The sequence below is a fragment of the Poecilia mexicana genome, unplaced genomic scaffold (genome assembly GCF_051168715.1).
Source record: "Poecilia mexicana isolate PSO_F unplaced genomic scaffold, ASM5116871v1 scaffold_2, whole genome shotgun sequence".
Taxonomy (NCBI): domain Eukaryota; kingdom Metazoa; phylum Chordata; class Actinopteri; order Cyprinodontiformes; family Poeciliidae; genus Poecilia; species Poecilia mexicana.
The window spans coordinates 51257807-51280459 of NW_028263371.1; the positions used below are offsets into that span (position 1 = coordinate 51257807).

Here is a 22653-nt window from a genome sequence, read left to right on the forward strand (position 1 = left end):
CTGCTAAAGTTCATTTCACAATGATTTAAAACATGACCTGTGGGTTAATGGTTGTATATCCAGTGACTTTGTGAACAAATAGATTCAGATACGTCTAGTCTTAAAAACCATGAAATTTGCTTTAATCATTTTTGAACACTGGTTGCAAAAATACAATCAAGTAGAAAAACATATTTTCACTTCCATATTTCATTCTTTCTTGTATTAGGCTATCTAAAAAGAACTATGTGTTAAATTGCTTTAAAAAAGTAACTATAAAGTTTTTTTTTAGTAACTATAATCAATAAATATATTGTATACCTGATTTGTCACATGACCTTTTATCAAACTCTGTTTTAGAAAGGAAAATTTCTCCTCTTTTTAGCCCCTTTTACATTAGCGTTTGGACTAGGAATCTGGATGCCTGATGTTTATCTTGGACAGTTTGCTCCTTTCCTGCCCTGTTTCCAAATGGCACACATGCTATGCAACATTAACAGGATTCACTTTCAGGAGGCCCTAGAGACACTCATGTGTTGCAAATCCTATAACTATAATGGATGCATCTTTTTTTTCTGGCACAGTCTTTTGTGATGTGATTTTACTGAAAAAAAGATGTTCAAATATTTTTTCCAGGCCATAAGCATGAATCATGTTAAGAACAATAGTTTTGTTTAATAAAACTCTTTACAGTGAGTTAATATGCATCTGGTCTTTTTGTATAGTAGTCTAAAATTGATGTGAATACTCCACACAAACCCTGCAGCCACAAAAAATGCAGTAAAAACCCAACATTTGTGTCGCTGCAAAACATTTTGGTCATCACTAAAACCTAGTTAGCTAGCTGTTAGCTGTTGCCATAGAGATAGAATACATTGCGAGGGTAAGTGCTTTACGCATGCGCACTTTTCATAGTAGCGATGCACTGTGGGATTTCTGTGTATTGACATAGCAACCGGGCCAAGGAGTCGCCGCCGCCAAGTATTTTTGTCCGGATTAGTTTTTGCTTCAATTTCGTTGCTGGAAGTACACTTTCCACCGCTGCCATGAACGCGGCGGTGGCGAAAAAGACTCAGGACACGCTGGGAAAAGTGATAAAGAAACCCCCGCTGACGGAAAAACTGCTGAGCAGGCCGCCGTTTCGGTACCTTCACGACATCTTCAGCGAGGTGAGCCTCTAACGGTGAAGACATGTTCACAGTTGCTGGTCATATTTGAAGCGACCACGGCGTCTTTAGCTAACTGGTCTTATCCGAATTCACAGAGAAAGAGTTACGGTGGCTAATAATAACTTAAACGTAACAGTTAGCCTGCATTAAACAACGATAGCGCTCTGGTAGGTATCAATTGTAGCACGAAGAGCAAGTAAGACATTGCAGTCTCTCACCAAACAGTTGCTAACGTTTATTTGGAAGCATTTAACTGTTAAGTTCCCCGTGGAGTCATCTGTGTGTTGCTTTAGCTCTCCGTTTAGCGACGTTACCCAGTTGCTATAGGCACAACTTGAACCCTGGCAAGGATAAACTACTTAGTCCGCAGATGGATAACTGCTACTCTAACACTGAGTATGGCAGGTCTCAGTAATAAGTCAGCTAAATTAGTCTGGGCTGTTTACCCATGTCACGGTGGCAACCCTGATGCTCAGCAGCTTATTACAGCTGGTCTGTTGGGTAATGCAGATTTACGTTGAGCTGCCTGAACCGCATGAAACGTTGCAATAGAAGATTTGACTTAAGAAAGTCAAATAAAAGTACTTTTTGTTCTTACTTTTTTTTAACTTTCGGGACAGTTGTTATGATGCGTAACCATGGCAAAAAGGTAACTGATTAGCACCTCAAAAGCTTAAATAACACCTGTCTTGGAGTATGACCCCTTAGTTGAAAAAGACACTTAATTGATGCAAGATGGAACTAAAGAGCAGACAGAGAAGGAGGAAGTTGAAATCACCTCTTCCATTGATCATAACAGGCAAGCATAGTACCCCCAACAAGAGCATTTCTGCCCAGATTTCTAACCATACAACCAGACAGAGATTTAAAAGGGAGTTGCAGAAGCAAATGAGCAAGCAGTGCTTGCCAACAACTGATGGTGTCATCCAGGACATTTTATTTTGGAATATTGTCCCTGCTGCCTCGAAATTGAGCTGTTAGACTATTAGACATAGACAGATTTTATTGTCATTCAACTGTACATTTAAAAATGTACAAATTGAAAGAAATGTCATGACAGTTATGACAGTCACAGCTTTCAGTCAGAGGCCTCTTTACATTCGTTGCGAGTCTGACTTCTACAGCAGATCCGTCCTGCCCACAGCCTCACCATCTACAATGACTCTTTAAAGCTGCTTTGATGAGATGAGTAATAATATTTAGCTTCCCTTTGGGATGAATAAAGATTTTTAAAATTGAATAAGATTGGGAGGGAATGTTAGTGAACAAACGACATCACAATGACCAAGGACAGCAGACAGGGATAGGTTATAAAACAAGGCAAGCATTGATAAATACATTGCCATTTCCCAACGCATTTTTAATTTCCACACTTCTATTATCATTGTCCAATTCAAGATGCTTAGTGACTACAGCTGCTTGGCAATTATTTCGTAAATTAAAGACCAGAATCAGTTAACAACCGCCATAAGATTTTAGTATCTTTTAGACCGTACACCTTAAAACTAATTTTACTTTTGGGCTCAAAGTGACAGATGTTTTTAGTATTGTTTATACAGAATGGAGAGTGTATCATGACGTATATCGTCTCAACTTAAATGTTTAAATTCAGACTGTACTTAATAGGAGCTAAGTTAAGAACAGTCCTCTTTAACATGATGTGTCATACATAAACCAAGTCAGTTGCATTCTTGAGGTGAGATATTCCTCTCAATCCTCACCTGTAACATAGTGTTATATTTCACTGTAAGTTCATGCATATTAGATTAAGGTTAGCATTCCTGTATGTGCCTCATTTACTTTGATTGGCAGGATATCCTGAACCCGTTTCCATTTTAGAGGCATGATTTTTTTTACACTGCATTTTTATTTTAATTATTATTCTCTCTCAAATCTAATACTTTAGCAACCATTCACTATAGGAAGAATTTGTTCTTCATTCACTTGTGAGATACTGGCTACTTCGGTCAAAGTGCTTTAGATTTGTTTTCTTTTGATAGAGGAACTCCATCAGTTAGCCTGTGTCTCCATGGTGCTTTAGTAGCTCTACATCATTTTCCCTAATTTAACAGTTATTCAACTGAAATGTTTTATGCCTGTTTCTGAACCTTTTTGTGACAGAACATGGTCAGGTTGCTTTCACTGCTACAAATGAAAAGGTCAATGTTGAGAAACGTGTTTGGGACCAAAAACCAGTTGATTCTAATTCCCTTTCGGGTCGCTACAGTGAATCATTCGTCTCCATTTAGTCCTATCGTCTGCGTTCTCCACCCTCACATCAAGTGATTATTATGTTTCACCACATCCATAAATCTCATTTTTGGTCTTCCTCTCGGCCCCCTCCCCTGAGCTCCAACCTCAGCATCCTTTTACCGACTTAATCATCGTCTCTCTTCTGAACACGTTGATTGATGGACAAAAAGATGTTTTAGATAAAAGTCCCTAAATGTTGTCAGTTATAAAATGATCTGAGCTTTTTTGTTCTTCCAACTTCCAGGTTATCAGGACCACTGGTTTTATGAAAGGCCTGTATGAAGAAAATGAGATGAAGTCAGATAGTGTCAAGGTAAGCTGGTTGTTCTTGGCTGTTTTTCAGCTACTTCTGATATAGTATTTGGTTTTATCATGTAGTTTGAGCCAGTTTATGTGCTAACTTAATGTTTTGATGAGCAAGCTTGGACGTTTGAGATTCCCTTGCTGTTTCACCGATCTGTCTGAGTGTTGAGTAACCAAACACGAGTGAGAAGGCTGGCAGTGAAGCGCAGAGTGTTTATCGAGGTGTCAGAACTCAGGTCTGCCATTTGCAAGTTGATCCTCGATTAGGAAAGGATGCGTAGAGGCTGCACCAGCTTCTCACCTTACCTTAAATTAATGCTGTTGTGTTAGTTGTTCTAAACTTTACCAGGAATCAAATTTATTGAGCAATTTATTAAAATGCTATTCTTTATTTTTTTATATTCAAAGTCTTCAATAATTCTTCATGCATATTTATTCTAAGTACTTTTTTAGGTTAGTCAGAAATGAAGCTAGTTTTACAACCAAACATTTACATTTTTTGTCAATCCAGTTGATGGTCACAACATTTTTTAAATCAGAATAAGTATAACGTGACCTAAATATCTTCATTTAAAAACAAGACAATAATACAGTTATAACAATGTGTCTAATATGTACTTATTGTTACCTTAAAGCATTATTGAAGGCAGTGATATAAAGTAGATAAGCATAAGAAAACTGTGACCTGCAATTAAAACAACAGGTTGGGGAGGGGGAGTGCTGTTAAGTTCTGCTCCATACAGCTGATCGGTTTTTGGCATCTTATTAAAAGATTTTTTTTATCCATAGAAACATTTTGATCGGAAATTAGTTCAGTTTTTCAAGCTTTGGGAAGCCTGATAATAATAAGCAACTCATTCCTGTTGCTGAACAGGTGCAATAATAATAACCTAATTAGCTTTCTACTTTAATACATTTTTTTGGTCATGTTTTGTTTTGTTGTAGGATAAGGACTCTAAAATGGCCTATCTTCAGAAAGCAATTGATGTTGTGATGTTGGTGTCTGGTGAACCTCTGGCAGCAAAACCGGCACGAATCGTTGCTGGTCATGAGCCAGAGAAAACCAACGAGTTGCTTCAGGCCATCGCAAAGTGCTGCCTCAATAAGGTACGTCTTTCTGGGAAGTCACTCAAATTTGTTCAGTGTCATTGTTCGTCTACTAATGAGCTGGGCATCGTTATTGAACAACAATTTAAAAAATGTGGGTTTTATTTTTCACTGTTTGAGAAAACAGTCCAGCTGCCTGAGGGAGAACGGTAAAATAACCTAATTGAACCCTGGAGATGGTGTTAAACAGAAGAGCTGATGCCCCGGGGATAGCTGATCTTTAATGTGGATGTAAACAATTCTTGGTGTTTCTAAAACACCAAGAATTCTTTACGCAATAATCAATAAAACCTGCAAAGAGAAACTACAAGAAAGATGAGGGAAATTTGAAACAAATAAACAACTAATAAATCATAAACATTCTGGTATCTAGCATGCTTTGTTAGTTTTTAGCCTCTTGAGGTCGAGTTCAATGCTAAACGCTGAGATTATTAAACACACACTAAAAATAAACACACAGAAATCAGCATAAATACATAAGACATGTTGTATTATTCTGAGCTTGAAGAATCATGTAGCTATTCAATAGAAGTTTGGATCCCCGTCTTCCCAGTAAGATTTACTGTCATTTACCACAAAATCAGAAAGTTTTACTATTTTTCAGTTTGTCAATTAATCTGTTTTGAGTTAAAAAGTAAAACTATTAGATTTTGTGGCAATATTTATAAATTTTTTTTGATCTCTGATTTAATTTTTAAATGTGCTGCAGAAATATGTGGATGAACAACCAACAATGTTAGGAATTATTCTCCCTCATTAACCGGTTTTTCCTGAACACCTTCTTTAGCGAGTTCCTTTTTGCTTCCCAGTTATCCAGTGATGAAGCAGTGAGGCGAGTTCTTGCAGGAGAAAAAGTGGACTTAAAGAGCAAAGGGAGCACCTCCAGGTCTCAGGGCAAGGAAAACAGGGATGGAAGGGAACGGCAGCCGGATAAGGAAGTGAGTCCCCTGCCTGCTAAAATATTTTTTAAAAATGTATTCAGTGCTCACCATCTTACCCAAATATTCTAATAATTTATCTGAAGCGCATTTAATGTTGTTTTCTGATCCCTTCAATTTTCAGGAAAAGAAAAAGATAGAGCGGAGTGGCAGCCGGGAGCATAAGGACTCGGACCAGGGCAAAGAGCAAGAAAGCCGGCAGAGAGACAAGGAGGACCACCGTGACCATGAGCGCACAGAGAGGCATCACCGCAGTGAGAAGGACCACCAAGACAAGAGCCGAGAGCAGGAACGAGAGCGAGACAAAGGACGGGTCAGAGACAAGGAGAAAGACAGGGACAGAGATCGAGACAGAGACAAGCAAAAGACCAGGGAGAGGGATTCTCACAGAGATAGAGGCCAAGACAAACGAAGAGACAAAGACAGAGAGAAGGAAGGAGATCGAAGCAAGGACTGCAATGAAAAAAACACAAGTGGGGAAAGAGAAAATGACAAGGTTTGGTAGTCAAACTTAAGCAAATTTTCAGTTAAGCAAATAAATTCAGTAGCTCATGTGTGTGTGTGTTTGTGTTTACCATCAGGCCAGAGTGCCAGAGAAACCTCTGCAGAAAGCAGCCAAAACTGTGCCAGCAGTAAGTTCTCTCCTTTTATGGTAGATTGCTCATTTTTCATGTTTTGGAAAAATTATTCAACTTAATTCAAAAAGGTGATAAACCTCTCATCCCTTCTTTTTTTTAAGGATCCCAAACCAGTTGAAGAGGTAACAAAGTTTGCAGCCATGAATGTGTTTGTTGCACGGCTTTTGGATAGTTTTTTTTTTTTTAGCTAATTTTTTTTTTAATGTGCTATTATATTAGTTTTTTTTGCCGTTTGTGCTCAGTGCTGTAGCAGCTTTCATTTTAACGTATTAACATGATGGTTTTGTGTGGATGATTCAACTAAAGCCATGTTGCTGTGCTCTTTCTTCAGCCCACAGACGTAGTAGAAAACCAGGTAGGAACATAAAGATGCTTGTAGATGTAGAGTGGAGTAATTTAGAAAAGAAGTCACATATCATGCTTTATCAGAATTCTATAAAAAAAAACAGATATTTTCTTTTTTTTCCTTGTTTTACAGTCAAATAGTCCAGCTAGGATACCCCGGCCCTCGTCTGCCAAAGGCCAGAGGCAGAAACCCAAAGTTGGAACCAATGGTAAAGGCTTTGAAAGCTTTATTCCAATGGAAAGCAAAGCGTCCAATGGATACGCACATGCAGCTTATAGAGTTACATTGGGTTACTCATCTGTTGGAAGAATCCATAATACTTAATGTAATTGAGTGGAAATGAATAAAGGGATTCTGCAAATATGTTTTTCTATGAATGATTTGAAGACCCCCATTATGCTAATTATGTCTCTGTTCCATACTAAAAGAGATGATTTGGTATGTCATGACTTTTCATTTGTTCCTTGCAGCAGATGAGTCTGACAGTGAAGGAGGTAAGCGTTTCCTCGTTAACATGGACCTCCTTCTCATCATTAAAGAATAATGTTCTGTGTCTGTGAATTACCTGATTAACTTAATTGGAATTGGTTTCCTCATAAAAGTGACCATACCTGTTGAATCTGTGAATTTTTTTTTTTTTTAGATGAACACATTTTGGTTCATAATTGGGAAGCTGAAGGAAAAGTACATACAACCTTCAACAATATGGAATGCTTTTTTATTTAGCCCCACTAAGTTAGTACTTAGAGCCAGTTTTCAATGAAATTACAGCAGCAATGTGGATGAACATGGTTTGATCTAAACTATTTCATTTATCCACAGTGTTTGCTGATTTCTCTGGTCTTCATGATGCTGTTTAATATTTTTTGGTAAACCTCTAAAACCTTTACTGAACAAATGTGTTTATCCTTAGTGAAAGGGGCTAAATATAAATGCAACCACAATTTTCAGATTTTTTTAAATATAAAATCTAAAACAATAAATAAATAAAAAAAAAACATTTTTTTTTTCCCTTCTACTTCACATTTATGATCTATTTTGCTGTTTTAAATCACATAAAATTCCAATATAATGCTCTGAAGTTTTGGGTGAAATGTGACAAAAGGTGAAAAACGCTCCAGGGTTATAATTAGTTCTGCCAGATTACGCCGACTCGCATCTCTCCTGTTCAGTAAACCGAAGAGGCCAAATTTACTGATATCTCCTCATCTTCAAGGAAATCCTAGCAGCTATGATAATTACTGCCTTTTCTTTTCTGAGCAAGTCAGTCAGGTTTTATTTGTAACGCAAAGTGTTGAACACAAAGTCTCGCTGCCTGGGCGTTTACTGGTCCAAACGTACATATCCAAACTCAGACTGGGTTGGGTGTGCAGTAGAACGGGGGGTAGAGTTTACAAAGCAAACAGAAACCAGACAGTCTGCAGTGAAAAGTAGTTTAACCTGTTAAAGGTGCATGAATCTCATGAACTCTGGTGTTGTGTTTCAATATTTTGTATTCATAATGTGGAATGTAGGCAGAGATTTAAAGAATACACTAAGCTATCACTATATTTGATCTTGTCTTATATTTGGCCCTTTTTTCACTTTGATTAACCTGAATGAGAGTTGGTGGGTGTGGTCAGATAAATCTTGTCCTCCCACTTTGAGCACGTTGAGTCTGTCGATACAGTGGCAAAAATGTAATATGCGGAACACGCCCTCATGTTTATTGTAGTTTTAATTTCGCTGTTGAGTGAAGCAATAGTCAAAAATTACAACGTGTGAAAAATGTATTTATTTAAGCTCTCTATTAAATATAAGAGCTTATTGATTATCTTAATGCTGTTGGGAGGGTTGTTGCTTTTTTCGTGTTTATACATGGAAAAACTCAATAATAAAAACCTGAAAGATGTGTAAAGCTTCTGTGCAGAGAAAATAGCCAACTCCTCAAAAATTTCTCCACCAGGTTTAAGTCTGTGTTTTTTTTTTGCTGTAACCTCTCTACAGGTTTTTCCTGTTTATTTTTTTTTAGGTGAGCAAATGTAGAAATCCAGCAGTGAATCAACAGTTCAACTCCTCTAGACCCCTGGTGGTCTACAGGGTCATGCATTTTCAGATATTAATTTACTTTTAAAAGAATAAAAATTTGCAGAGGTTTTAGAAGGAATTAAATGGCATCATTACATTAGTAAGACTTTGTTAGAGTTGTGGTTTTAAGGATGCTAATCAAGGGTTTGATCTCACTTTTCTGTCCAAATTGAATCCCTTTTTTTCCGTGTCCACTCACAGACGGAGACGTCCAGTTAGCCCAGAAAGCCGTCCCTCAGGAGAACGGAGACTCTGAAGGATCCTCTGTGCCAGACAAGGCTGCTAGGTGTGTACAGTCAATATTTACTGGATCTGCAACAATAACTGCTGGACTTTGCATTATCCTTTAAGCTCCAAAGTCTAAATCTAGTCATTCGTCTGAACGTTTTATATGAACTATAAAACGTTTACATCCAGATTCTTGTCCCAGTTCTTACTTTACAGGTTGAAAACTTTGGAAATCCTCTCCCTTTGGCTGACTAATCACTTATGATTGGCCTGTTAAGCTGCTGTAAAACCGCAGCTGTTATTAATATTCTGAGTGTTGGCGGGCAGAGCCGTCATCCTCCTGACGTTTGGATTCTTCTGACATCTGGCAGATCTCACACACGTTTCCGTGTTGTTGTGCTCAAAATAAGCTGTGAAAATAACAGCTCGTAAAAAGGAAAACCTGCTGTTGGTGTTTTTGAAATACTTTGTTTGCGGTTTTCATCCTGCAGGCAAGTGGCTCGGCCAAGCAGCGCCCGCCCAGCACCTCCTCGAGTCCGGAGACAAGAGAGCAACGCTGAGGTGACCCCAGCTGAGAGGTGACCTCATCGTTCCAATTACCGAATGTTTGTCCCGTTATGGTGCCTTGTAAAAGTATGCACACCCCTTGAATCTTTTTCACATTCAAAAAAACTTCCAACGCTTTTTAAAACAAAAAAAAATTTTTTTCTGCTGAACATACACCTGCAACTCATTTGTAGTATTTTTCTAGCTGTATCAGTCACTAGAAAGCAGGGCTGCAACTAATTATTATTTTTGTAATTGATTATTCTGACAATTAAGTCAATCTTATTTATATAGTACATTTCATCAATAAGGCAGTTCAAAGTGCTTTACATCATAAAAACATTATACCATCATCAATTATGAAACAAGTAACAAACATTACATGCTGTCAAATGTCATTATCAGAATCATCAATCAAACACACATCAGATATGTTGATCAGTGTTTCAGTTGTAACTAATCGAAGGCAACTAAACATGTGGGGTTTTTTAAAGGAACTTGGCGTCTCAGAGGTTTTGTCGTTTTCTGGACGCTTACTTGTGGGGGAAAAAAAAGACAATTTACATTTATCCACTACTTTTGCTTTGTCTGTTGATTCAATCCCAATAAAACACATGAAAGTTTGTGGTTGTCACATAAGAAATGTTGAGAAGTACAAGGCGTATCAATGCAAGGTTTGTTCGACTTGGGCCTGTACTGTCCCTGACTTTTGTCCAGTTTGAAAACTTCTTAGCAAAACAATTTAAACTGAACTCACTGCACTGATTAAAAATGCTTCTTCAATGCCAGTTCTCAGTACGACTCCTGTTTTTAAGGCTGTCGAGTGCCAAGCCCACAGCTCCCATTATACTGGACGGGAAGAGAACGTCAGACGATGAGGAGGACGAAGACGAACAGTTCCTGGTGATGGAGGCCGTCACCCCACATCCAGATTCTCCTAAAACAGAGAGAGTGGGTGACATGATCATTCATGGGTGTGATTGTGAAGTTAAAGTCCAGAAATGATCAGCAATATTTGTTTATGACAGGAAGCTGCACATGAACTCGACGCTGATGAAAAACACGGTGAATGATTTAACTTCTTCAGCTCTTGAAGAATTACAAACTTTTTGCTTTTCGAAGCTGAATTTTGTCCTCTAATGCAGGCGGACTCGTGAAAAAGATCCTTGAAACGAAGAAGGACTACGAGCTGACTCTGTCCTCGTCAAAGTCTAAAGAACAGGTTTGTAATTCAAACATTTAATTTTCCAGATGTCCACTAGAGGGCAGTATTAGCCAAGTTCTGTCTGGACCAGTCCTGTGAGCCTTTTCTTTCTGGGAACCCTATTTTAACCACAGGCCCTGGTGCAACACTGGCTTTTATCAAAAAAAAAGATGTAAACAAATGGAGTGAGGAGGTGGAGGTGTAATTGCGGTGCCTCTAAACCACAAAAATGTTCCTTTCAGTGAAGGTGAAGGGCTAATAACCATGCAAGCAGCCATGGCCCCTTGCAGACCACACACACTATTGATCCACACATCTAGATGTCTGGAGCAAAAATGAGTTGTTTGGAACATTTCTGTTATTTGAAATTGTTCAGCTTAGCAAGGTTCTCTGCTCAATTAGGAAGCATCGTAAAGCATGTGGGAGAAAGATTTTAGAGCATTTGTTGTTTTGTTTTTTTCTTTTTTAAATCCTAATGGATTCTAAGTCCATGTAGCTAAATTTAGTCATTATTTACAGACCTAGTAAAGATGCATAGAAAGCCTTCAACTAAATGTAATGCAACAGGATAGTCTCACAGTGAAACAGCTGGAAAATTCAAACTTTAATTTTGTTACATATATCAGTAAGGAAGGAAATCACACATGAAATAACAAAGTCAGATCTTTGAATATTTCTTGTTACATAATCATGTTCTTCCTTATTTCTTTAGCTCAACTCAACGGTTTTGTTCCGGTGAAACATTTCTGTGTTAATTCATTTTAATTTCCAATCTGCTGAACCATGCCCACAGCATCATAGATCCTCTACCCTGCTAAATGGTGCGTTTCTACTTAAGTTTTGTTAAAAAGCTTGATCTTAGGCTCATGTGACCCAAACCCAAAGCTCCAACAGCATTGATCAAACTCCACGTTTATGTTAGAGTGAAAACGCCTCTTCCTGATATTGTTCCCACGCAGATGGTTGATATGTATAAAGGCTCTTGTCCAGACCAGTGATCTGTGTCACATGGTATTTATAGATTCTCCCTGTATGATAGTCTTGAGCAGCAATATCACCATATTGGGATGAAAATAAATGCAATCAAAAAGAAAATAATATAAAAATATTTTTATGTTATTTTTATATCATAAGTCACCATCTTATTTCTATTTTTTAGGTTTCAAAAATAAATATTAAACTTTCGGAAAAAGAGGTTAACATCTTTCCTTCCTAAGAATGTCTGTATTTATGGAAAATTGTGGAAATCCTATGCTGATTTTTCCATTACAAACATAGATTTTTTTTTTTTTTTTTACAATGGAGTACTCTTTAAAAGGTTTACATTAAAAAAAAAAACTATTTCTACATTTATTAAGAGTGACTTTTTGCTCTGAAACTGCAAGGCTGAGAGGGGACGCAGCCAGCTGTGGAAGCAGTCAGGGCTGCTCAAAAGGGAACAATGCAGCAGCTGTAACACCGCAAGACATTTTCCCGGAACATTTCTGACACTGCTTGATATTCATTGTAAGTTACAAGAGAAATAGATTTGTGGTCGCTGCGCCCTTCACACTTAATGACCACAAAGTACAGATTTAATCTCACAACCAATGATTTTCCTTTCTTGACAGTGTGAAAGTGATGGAAGCCAGAAATATAGAATAAACATCCTAAATTTTAGTTTTCCAGTGGTTATTGGACAGAAGATTATATCTTTCTGTCATTCTGCTCTTTATGGAGTAACAGAAATATATGAAGTCGATGCAAACAAGACGTAATTGAGCTTCAGCCACTTTGTGCAAAGCGTGAAGATTAGTGATTCAACTCCGTCTGTGTCTTCGTCAGAATCTTAAGTGAGCACAACAACGGTGCAAGTAATCACAGACAACCTGGCACAGGTGTATGAAATTTATTAGAGCCACAAAAAAGTCACACCACAGCAAATTTTCCTGGACAATAAATTGAAAAATAAACTTTCACACAATAAAAAATTAGCTAAGCGTATCAATAACCACTAACAGAAGGACATATAGCAAAAATAAAACAACCAATATTAGGGAAAACTAGCAGAAAAAAGTGGCAGACGGTAACGTAGCAACAGCACGAGAGAAAACATGACAGATATTTTATATATTATGGTGACTTTAGGTGGTTAAACAGTTATTTGTGACCATCTGCTGGCATAGAACCAGCAACAGCAAGAATTACCTTGATAAGAAAGTGCATTGGGCTCCTTCAGTTTTCACACCATGACTGGTCATGTTTTTCCATTTTTAAACAGCCAAATTAATGTAGTCTGTAGTGATTTTTGAAATATTTAATATAAATATGAAATATAATTTAAAAAAATATAATAAAAAAAAACTTCAGTTATTTTTAGGTTCCAGTAATTGTGGCGTAAGATTTTGTTAAATAATAAATAAATAAATGAATTGCTAACACAGAAGAAATAAGATTTCTTTTGTTTATATTAATGAAGGCCTATTGTCCTATTGCTAGCACTGTTTAGATTCCCCTCTGTACGCCAGAGAAAGTGCTCTTTCATCAATATTTGGAGTTTAAAAGCGTTTGAAGCTTACAGTTTGGTCTGAGCTCCGCGGTGTGAGGCGGTGTATGCTGTCTGAGTTGGGTGGTCCCCTTCACTGGAGCATGATGCCCTGCATCCCATCCTAGCTGACCACCCTGGCTGTGATGGATGAAGTGTTTTGAGCTGTCACTCATGCAGAAAGGCCGCTGATCTATTTCTTCCTAACAGCGACCTCAGACAGCATCACTCGTAACTCGCAGCTGAAGCCAGCGAAGCTTAGCCAGCGGTAAACTGAAACTGCTCATCGGAAAGTTATGGACTCAGGATTGAAAAGTTGTGTGTTAAATGTTGTTTATGTGCAGCTCACGACCTCAATTGTAAGTTCAAACTCATACAGACAAAGCAGCTCTTTGAGTAACATGAGCACAGCTTTCTGGAGATTATCCTAATTTCCTCAATTTTTGGGGCCTTCAGGCCTTGGTTTCAAAGTGTTGTGCCTGGTCTGAAGGTCCAGCTTGCTGCAGGTACGTCCATTTATAGGAGCCGGTTGTTTAGGCCATCCCTCAGCCACTGCTGGCCTTGCTTCGTCAGCTGTATAAAGAACTATAATGACTTCCTTCCTGACATGAAAAAGCATCGAGGTCAGCCTAATGGACCTCTGCCTTTCCTTTTTTATATTGTAATCATAGTGAAACACAAAAATGTAAACTCTGAGCGTCCCCTTTGCTCTTTGATTTAACTGATTTATTTCTAAAATGCTGATGTTTACAGAATATGTATGTCTAACTAAATGTAGGCCTTTATTTTATTTATTCCATTTGTGTCATTAGAAAACCCCTTAAGTTTAAACAGTTGCCTGGTTATATTTCCCTCTTGCTCCTTCACTGTATGGGTAGCTGGAGGATATTCAGTATATTTATGGGTTGACCCTCATCACGACCCCTCAGCAGCCGTGTATATTTTTCCAAGATAGTTCTCCTTTTATTTTGACACAGTTTGCCCTTTGCTACAGCTGCGTTTTCATTGGAATTTTTTTGTATTCTTCTTTTTTTTCTTTTTAATTGCCTCTCTCCACCGGTTCTTTACCCCATCAAATTAGCCTTGATGAAGGTCTATAATGTATAAATAAACGGTGTGGCATACAAATGGATGGCTGTTGAGTGAGAGTCACGGAGGAGAAGGGCCAGGATACTCTCTACTGGATTGTCAAGAAAATAAATACCCCTCTCTGCAGACCTATGTCTTCATAAACATCCAGGTTTTTTATGTGGAACCATGAGGAAATGACCCAGTGGTATTGGATTTTTGAGGGGCTATATTGACTTGCTGAAGAATTGTTTTCTGCTATAGAAAAACCTACTTCAAATCTCTTTAGTTTTTCTCGTTTTTGCTTTTTGTTTCTTTAGATCGTTTCTCTCGTTTGAGAGCTTCATAGTTTGGGATTAGTTAAGAGAGATTCCTTGTTCACCCCAGATGTCAAAAGGTTGATCTTCATCGTCTCCCCAGGGGGCTACTGTGACCTTAGAACAACATCCTGTAACCTCAGTGCTCCTTTCCTCACTTCACTGACTCTGAGCTATTTTCATTATCCAGTTAGCTTTTTTTATTAACACATGTCACATAAACAACACTCTGAGATCCTTTGAAATTAGTTTTCTTCAGGATAAAAACTCTTTAGCTCAAAATTACACTAGCAGCAAAAATAAGATGCTCCTACTTGCTCCTGAAGTTATAACACATGGTTTGCACTTCCTTCATCAGCTGTGATGATCTTAAACTGCCCGAACTTAATTTTGCCACATGCTCTTCATTTGTAAACTTTATTGCTTTTCCATTGTTTTCCCACCCTTGTACTTGGGTTAAACTCAAGAGACATGTCATCATCTTTATGCCCAAGGGAACCCAGGAGCGATGATGCTGCATTGGGAACGCCAAACTCAGGCATCAGTACAGAGCCCAATGGCCACCCAACAAAAGTATTGACAGCAAAATCTCCAGCTCAAATATGAGTTCCTAAAGTGAAGATTGATGTAGCGATTTATCCTGTGGTGAGAAGAAAGTCAAGAAAAAATGTATCTGAGAGCAGTAGCTCGGAAAACTAACAAACTGACTTCCTACAGAGTGACTTAAAATCACCATAGTGTATCCAGGTTGCGTGTAATTGACCACAGTTGTAAATAACCGCTTGCGACAGTGGTTATAGAGTTTAGCACAGTGAAATTCTATCAACTTTCTGACAAACATTATAGTTTTGCCTCTGGCTCTGACCAACATTCTCACTCTCATGTACACAGACATGCTTGAGAACCTTCCGCACTGAAACTTGCAACTCAGTGATTGTGTATGTCTCATTTTTATCCACTTCATCCAGTCTGTATTTTACTTGAGGGTTCACCTGCTTTAAAGTAATGTTGATTTCAAAACGTTACTCTGAGGTGGCAGTCACCACACACACACACACACACACACACACACACACACACACACACACACACACACACACACACACACACACACACACACACACACACACACACACACACACACACACACAATCATTTCATTAAATTTCCAGCAAATACTTTCTTCCTTGACTTTCTTATTTAAGAACACATGCTGTCCTGCGAGGTGCGTTTTAAAAATTGCCTATCATCTAAAGTGTGATAATAAATTCACTTTAAATGACAATAATTATAAAACATAAATGAATGGTTGTGTGCAGTTTAAATTACTCTAAATGAACGTTTTCTCTAATTTTTTTTGTTTTCCCAGCTAATGGTACCCTAAAGGTTGCTGTAGCGTCAACATTTTTCTCTGCTTGAAAGCCATTTTTCCTGTCAAAGAGTCTTTGTAGAATGTTTTTCTTTCTCCCAGAAAATCCCCAAAAGCAGTCCATAAATCACATTTTCAGGACATATTTCCTCGTGAAGCAAATTAGGCATGTGATGACAGGAGGAATTTCCTATTGAATTGTACATCTTGTGTTATACAGTTCCCCTGGAAAAGATGTGGTAAAAAAAAAAGCTTAAAATAAACTCATTTTGTCGTCTCACGCTGAAAGCTCCAGAATAATCCAAGCTTGGTTTTGGCACATTTATTCCGTTGGGGAAATAATTGTTTCAAGATAACTGGTGCCACACTTATTGGCATCACTAACAACTCATATAAAATTAATGTAACCGGATTATTTTTTATAGACATGCTTTGCTTTTTTTAACTTGATCTGTATTTCTGACCTTGGTGCCCTGTTTCCTTGAAGTTTAAATATGGCATAAGACATTTTAGCTACTGTTTAAAATGAGGAAGACATGAGAAGTAGTCATTTACACTAGTAAAATGTGTGTTAGTCTAGATGAGTGAGGAAATGGCAAAAAGAAAAAAAAATGGATCCTGATCCATACTAATAATTTTTGAAAGTCAATCTGCTGGTGTTTCCTTAGATTGAAAACTTTTTTTTTTTTACTAATTTGAACAATAAATCCAACTTGACTGCACTATTTGATAACTAGGATTAATTGGAACTTATGTATGATTTGATTGAATTGTTTTGCTAAAAAGTGCCTCAAGATGACATGTTGTGAATCGACTTCATACAAATAAATTGAATTGTATCCAGGCAGAATGTCACAAACACAGATATTGCTCTACTATAAAGCTTACCTGTAATTTACTGACTGATTTATTTTTATAGTGTTTAATAACATCCAATTAAGGTGACAGAGGCACTTTACTGTAAACGTCACAGTAAAAGTCACATTACAAGAAAGAAAACGTGTAATAAAATATATTACCACACTACATTTGTCTAGTAGTGAAGAATTGTGCAGCATTTATTGATGAAGTCATGGAAGAAGGAGAACAAATTGCCCACAACAGCATAACTCCAGACATTGCTCAGAATAAGTAGTTTTGGGGGTTTGCAAACACAATCAGTTAGTTTATTTTTATTTGTATATGCCTAGTTTGTATCAAATCTTTTTTCTCCCAGCAATATGATATTTCCCATCTCCAGTACAGTGGAGGATCCGTCATACTGTGGGCTGTTTCTCTTCCAAAAGCCACGGGTGCCTTGTTAGAAAAATCTCATTATGAACTGTTTGGGGTTCAATTTTTCAAAAAAATAATTTCAGTTTGAGATTATCCATTCACAAGTTGAGTTAACTGTAAGGCACTTTAGACACTTTTACCATTTTTGTTTTGTTTTAATTCATACCTAAGCACTAAAATGTACCATGTTTCCCTCTTGTGTCACCGCATCCAAGTACTGATCTCTAGTCTTGATGAGAAAAAGGAAAAACTCAGGGTGCACAGGTCTCACAGACCCCGACAGAGGCTTACATGGCGCTGTGATTTACATCTACCAAGACGCACTGAGCACGATCAAGAGGTTATGTTTTCACACCAAGTTTTTTATTTTCCAGCAGAGATTCAGAGGAGGGGGAGTTCAGAGTTTGGGGTGGAGTTGAAACGCCAAACAGACTGAAGCCGCGGGTCCCGTCTGGGGCCCTGTAGACCTAAAACCACAGCTAGACCGAATGAGGCATAGAGTGTTTGTGTAGCTGCAGGGTTCGCGGCGCCCAGTGGAAAGCCACCCACCTTGCTGGGGGACCACTGGGCTCAGACTTTGCAGCCCTCACACTCATGAGTCCCAGTGAAAGCGTGAGGCCGTCGGAAGCCTGTACGTGCTTCCTAAAAGAGACTGAAGCAGCAGTGTTGTTTGATGTCGATGCTGCAGTGTGGTCCTGTCTGCTGAGGCTTGCTCAGGTTAGTTACTGAAGCTGTCTGGTTTAAGGAGGAGAGAGATGGCTTGATAAGGATTTCTGATTTCCTGCTATGACCCAACCAACGTCTTTGACACCTTAGTTTACACCCTGTCAGTCTGAATTCTGCACTCTAATGGAGACAGGTGTGGAGCCAAACAATTCAGGGTCTTGGTTGAACTTGAAAGGAGGCATAAAGTGTAGCTGTTGTTACTCAATACTGTGGTAAAATAACCCCACTGCCACAGTCTGTTACTAACATAAACAAGACCAAGACTGCAGGTGGGGGTTATGTGTGTTCATCTCGGTCTGCAGTGGGTGTTTGTAAGTAGGTGTGTGTGCGTGACTTTAACTTTGCATTGCTTTCACATCACATACACACCTACAGGTCTTCCAAAGTCCAGCTGAGCAAACATCCTCAGGTTTGCTCTGTGAGAAGGGAGTTCCCTCCCCCCCTTCTCACCATTAAGGAACTGGGTGTAATTGGGATACACCACACACCATGGACTGGAAACCTTCAACAACCAGTCCACTCCATTGGCCAACAGCATGTTTGATCTTTATATATACAGCTAGCTTGGTAGAATTCCTTAATAAGTTTGACCTTGAAGTCGCAAAGCCACAAAATCCAACCATGCTTTGGTTCTGGTTCTGGTTCTGGCTTTAGAGGCTGTACTGGCAAAGAGACTTTTATGTTTTGGTCTAAAGGAACAAGAATTTTTTTCTCTCTTCTTTTAGCTGCCTACATAAACTACTGTGTGTTATTAAGCCACGTCATAGAGAAACATTTTCTTCATTGGTCTTTTAAAACTTCTCAGCTTAAGGCAACTAAATTTCCTGAAGAAGTGTGTGACCTGACAGGTCGGCTATGGTAAAATCAAACATTCATGATTGTTTTTGTTTTCTGTTTGAAGTAATGAGGGGAATACACATTCTAACTTATTGAAGACGTTTCTGTAAGTCTTGTCTAAATCCTTGGTTTACCAGTTGTCTACAAAGATAGATGTTGCCATTTTCCACTGGCACTTAGCAGCACAGCTCAACTCAATTCTACTCTATTTGTGTGGTTTCCAATTGCAGCTGAGTAGCTGTGGGTGGGGTTGTCATGTAGTTGGGTGGTCCAAATCCAAATCAAAGCTGTTTTTTTTTTCTCTAAACTTCCCAAATTGCATCAGTCAGAAATCAGAAATTCACGTTAAATCAACGGATTAGCATGCTTTTTTGACCTAATGTATAATTATGAGTTTATTGCACATTTTTTGCAAAAAATTATTCAAAAACATTGGGTTTAAGTGATGCTAAATCCCACCTGCAGGAGGCAGTATTGAGTCTTCCATGATGTCAAATTATAGTCTGTAATAAATATGGTAAGGAAAAAAGAATTATTGTAAATATTTCTAAACTAGCTCCACAAAATCAGTGATTTTGATTAACAAATTGCTAAATCAGTAAATGTTTTGCAACTGATCCAGATGTTTAGTATATTTTAATTTTAATTTTAAGATATACTCATTGAATGCAGAGATGGCTTTATACTAATTTTTTAACATTTTTTTAACAGTTCTATGGGTTTAATCAATAAATTCTGGCACAACCGGTCTTAATGTGGCCCAAAATAAAAATGAGTTTGACACCCTGCTGTGAAGATTGAACTGGTACCATGTAACCAATACCAGTGGAAAACTCTAAGTAGAGCCCAGTCAACCCAACTGAGAAGGAGCTAATGGAAAAAGTTCCTTGAAAAATTGTTCATAATCTTTTTAATGTTGTCATATTTCAATGAATTTCCTGACAGACTAACACAAAGCAGTTCATAATTGTGATGTGGTAGAATATGATGCACGCTTTCCATAGTTTTTTTCCAAACCCGAAACGTGTGGCGCTTCCAAAAATACTGTTATTCACACCAACAGTGTTTGCTATGACTGTAAGTTCATCATCCCCGTTTCCATGCTCAAAATCTCATCAAACCTCACTTTCAGAACTTGGTGTCCGAAACAGCTCGTAAAAAAGATCGGGAAATGGTGATGAGGGAGATCGACCGGCTTCGCTCCTCCATCCAGATGGTGTGTCGGAGTTCCTTACCGCTTGGAAAGATCATGGACTACATCCAGGAGGACGTGGACGCCATGCAGGCTGAGCTGCAAAGCTGGCGGCGGGAGAATAAGGAGCACGCACAGGCTTTGCTGCAGGAGCAGAGGTTGGCTTGAGGCAGACACTCATGCTTTTCTTGTTTTTATTAAAACATCAGTTTGACATCATGTTAATTTATCCTGCAGAGGGAGGTGGGATATTTTAACAAAAGAAACGTGGCTCAAATATATTCGTTTCTTCATGGTTCCATGTCCAGCTGCCAAGACATTGTTTATGTTTAGGGTTTTGTCTTTAATCTAGTCAGATCAGAACTGATAAGTTTCTACAACCTGTTGTAACCTGTTTGCTGGTTATTATAGATGAGCCACTGATTGCAGTAAATACTGTTCTCCTCTCGTCCGTCAGGATAACGGACCGGGTCGTGGAGCCTCTCAACGCCGAGCTAGTCGAGCTGGACCAGCTTATCAAGGACCAGCAGGATAAAATTTGTGCTGTGAAGTCCAATATACTGAAGAATGATGAGAAGATCCAGAAGATGGTAACTGGGATCAACTTTTCCTCCAGAACCTGAGTGTATAAACTGGATAAGAAAAAATGCACTCTAAACATTTAAAGATGAGCTGTATAGATTAAAGAGCTGCACTGTGTGCTACAGGTCCTGTTTTCTGAAGTTTTTAGAATTAAATCAAATGGATCCACCTGGTTGTTTTAAATTGTGCCTTTGTTGCATGGATCTGTGCACAGCTTCTAACTTGGAGGTTTGTATGGATTGGTTTATGGTAGCAGCGCTAGCTCCATACAGGAAAATATCTTTGTTGTTTCAGTAAGTAATTGACTGCAAGTAGGTTTTCTGGTCTTTTTCAGCTTTCATTTTATTTTCAGCATTTATCTTTATTAATCTAATTAAACTGACACAGTTTTAGCCTAATTCACGTTCTTTAGCTTCTTTGTCTCTGATCATCTGTCCTCTCACCCCTTAAGATCCCATCGACGTGGTTTTCAGAAAGCATTTTCATTCTCTCGTCTACTTTTGATGCACTGCTGCACTTTGTTATTCTCTTTTTAAACAGTAAAGGGGAAAAGATGCTTTCTGTAAACTTGGCAGCTAAAGAAACTCCACTTTCTGTCATGGATGAACACCAGAACTTCCTGGTTTTGCCACTTCTAGTAAAGAAACACATTGAATGTAGCAGTGAGCACAGAACAGACCTGATTTATGAATTTAAAAAGAAACTAGAAGGATTACATTTTGCTCCTGTTACGGCCGTATGAACTGTACCATTAGGCTGTCCTTGATATTGTTAACAAAAATATTTAGTTTTAGCCTATATGTGGATTCATTATGGTTACATTAGTGTTCTTGCATTGTGATGCATGTCCTGAAAGAAAAGGCAATATCAGCATAATATTTTGAATGAGACTTTGAGTTACTCTGAAAAGTTACAGAGGAACATTTTGATTGATTATAAATATTATCTTCAGGAGAATAATAATTCCATAACTTATTTTTTTTTTTCTGAATAAATTTCCCCAATCTGGATTTGGTTTGGTTGAATGTTTCTAAAAGGTTCAGTGTGAGATAACTTCAGGATTTTGACATGTTTACCAAACGGGTGATGTGATCACTTATCTGAAAAAATCTGACATCTAATTATATAATTATACATTTATGCCATGGCCTAATATTCATATAGCTCGAGGACAAATGGACAGTGCTGATTTATCTTTTTATGCCTATAAATTTAAGCGTACAGCATGCGACTGTATTAAAGGCACATTTTCTGTTACTGCTCGGGAAAAGGAAACACTACATTTCCATAAGCTCTTTATAGACACAACAATGCAACAACAGCTATTAGGTGAAGACTCAGCAGTCAAACTACACAAACGGGTCAGACTTTGTTTTTATAGCACCATTCTGTGACGTCCTTCCAAAATAAAACAGAAACGTCCAGGAGTTTTAGTCAGAGAGCGTCTCAGAGGGAAAACCGATAACGTGGGGACCTGTATATTACTCATAATTACTACATTCACTGTACACTGTTTGTTACATTCTCTCAGTTTACCTTTCAACTGTACATAATGTATATGTTGAGATTGTATCATAGTTTAAATGACTATATAATTTTGTAGTGGAGTGAAATAAACGATCACATTGCAGTAAATGTTTGCCTCTTGTTTATGATTTGCGACAGAGTGGAGTGGAGGTTCGCTGCAGCCTGTTAGTCAGAGCGACCTTAATGAGAGGCTTTGATTGTTCAAGTCAACACAAATGAAGTGGTGAATGACAGGACTGTCATTTTGAACGTTTCTTGTAAAGGTTTTATTACCTTCCATCGCACTGCAAGGAAGTGATTTTCTTTTCAGGTCTCATAAACATTCAACCTTTCTTTTTCAGCAGCTGAACAACGATGGTTTTGTTTTTACCCTCTATTAGAAAATAAAGCAGCTGCAGTGTGAAAAGTGTGTTTTTGTGGATTAGGACTAACTTTTTTTTTTCTCAAAATTCCCAGAA

General features: G+C 38.1%; 1 protein-coding gene across 3 annotated transcripts; it reads left to right on the forward strand.

Moving 5' to 3' along the window:
• Positions 1-896: 896 nt before the first annotated feature.
• Positions 897-22303, forward strand: ift54 (intraflagellar transport 54). Of its 3 annotated transcripts, none has more exons than XM_014991872.2 (17): positions 897-1148; positions 3646-3714; positions 4650-4811; positions 5621-5749; positions 5874-6245; positions 6331-6381; positions 6489-6509; positions 6719-6742; positions 6866-6941; positions 7204-7227; positions 9002-9086; positions 9520-9606; positions 10390-10525; positions 10603-10639; positions 10720-10796; positions 20027-20244; positions 20544-22303. In XM_014991872.2, the coding sequence occupies exons 1-17, from the start codon at positions 1026-1028 to the stop codon at positions 20707-20709; spliced, it is 1857 nt and encodes a 618-aa protein (XP_014847358.2). In that variant the 5' UTR covers positions 897-1025; the 3' UTR covers positions 20710-22303. The 3 variants fall into 3 exon arrangements, with proteins under 3 accessions (XP_014847358.2, XP_014847359.2, XP_014847361.2); XM_014991873.2 differs by having other exon boundaries at positions 7207-7227; XM_014991875.2 differs by lacking the exon at positions 7204-7227.
• The last annotated feature ends 350 nt before the right edge of the window (positions 22304-22653 follow it).

Coding starts and splice junctions, on each gene's coding strand:
- ift54 (XM_014991872.2), top strand. CDS start 1,026: ATGAACGCGGCGGTGGCGAAAAAGACTCAGGACACGCTGGGAAAAGTG. Junction 6,743..6,865: donor CAGACGTAGTAGAAAACCAG/GTAGGAACATAA, acceptor CTTGTTTTACAG/TCAAATAGTCCAGCTAGGAT. Junction 10,797..20,026: donor CGTCAAAGTCTAAAGAACAG/GTTTGTAATTCA, acceptor CCTCACTTTCAG/AACTTGGTGTCCGAAACAGC.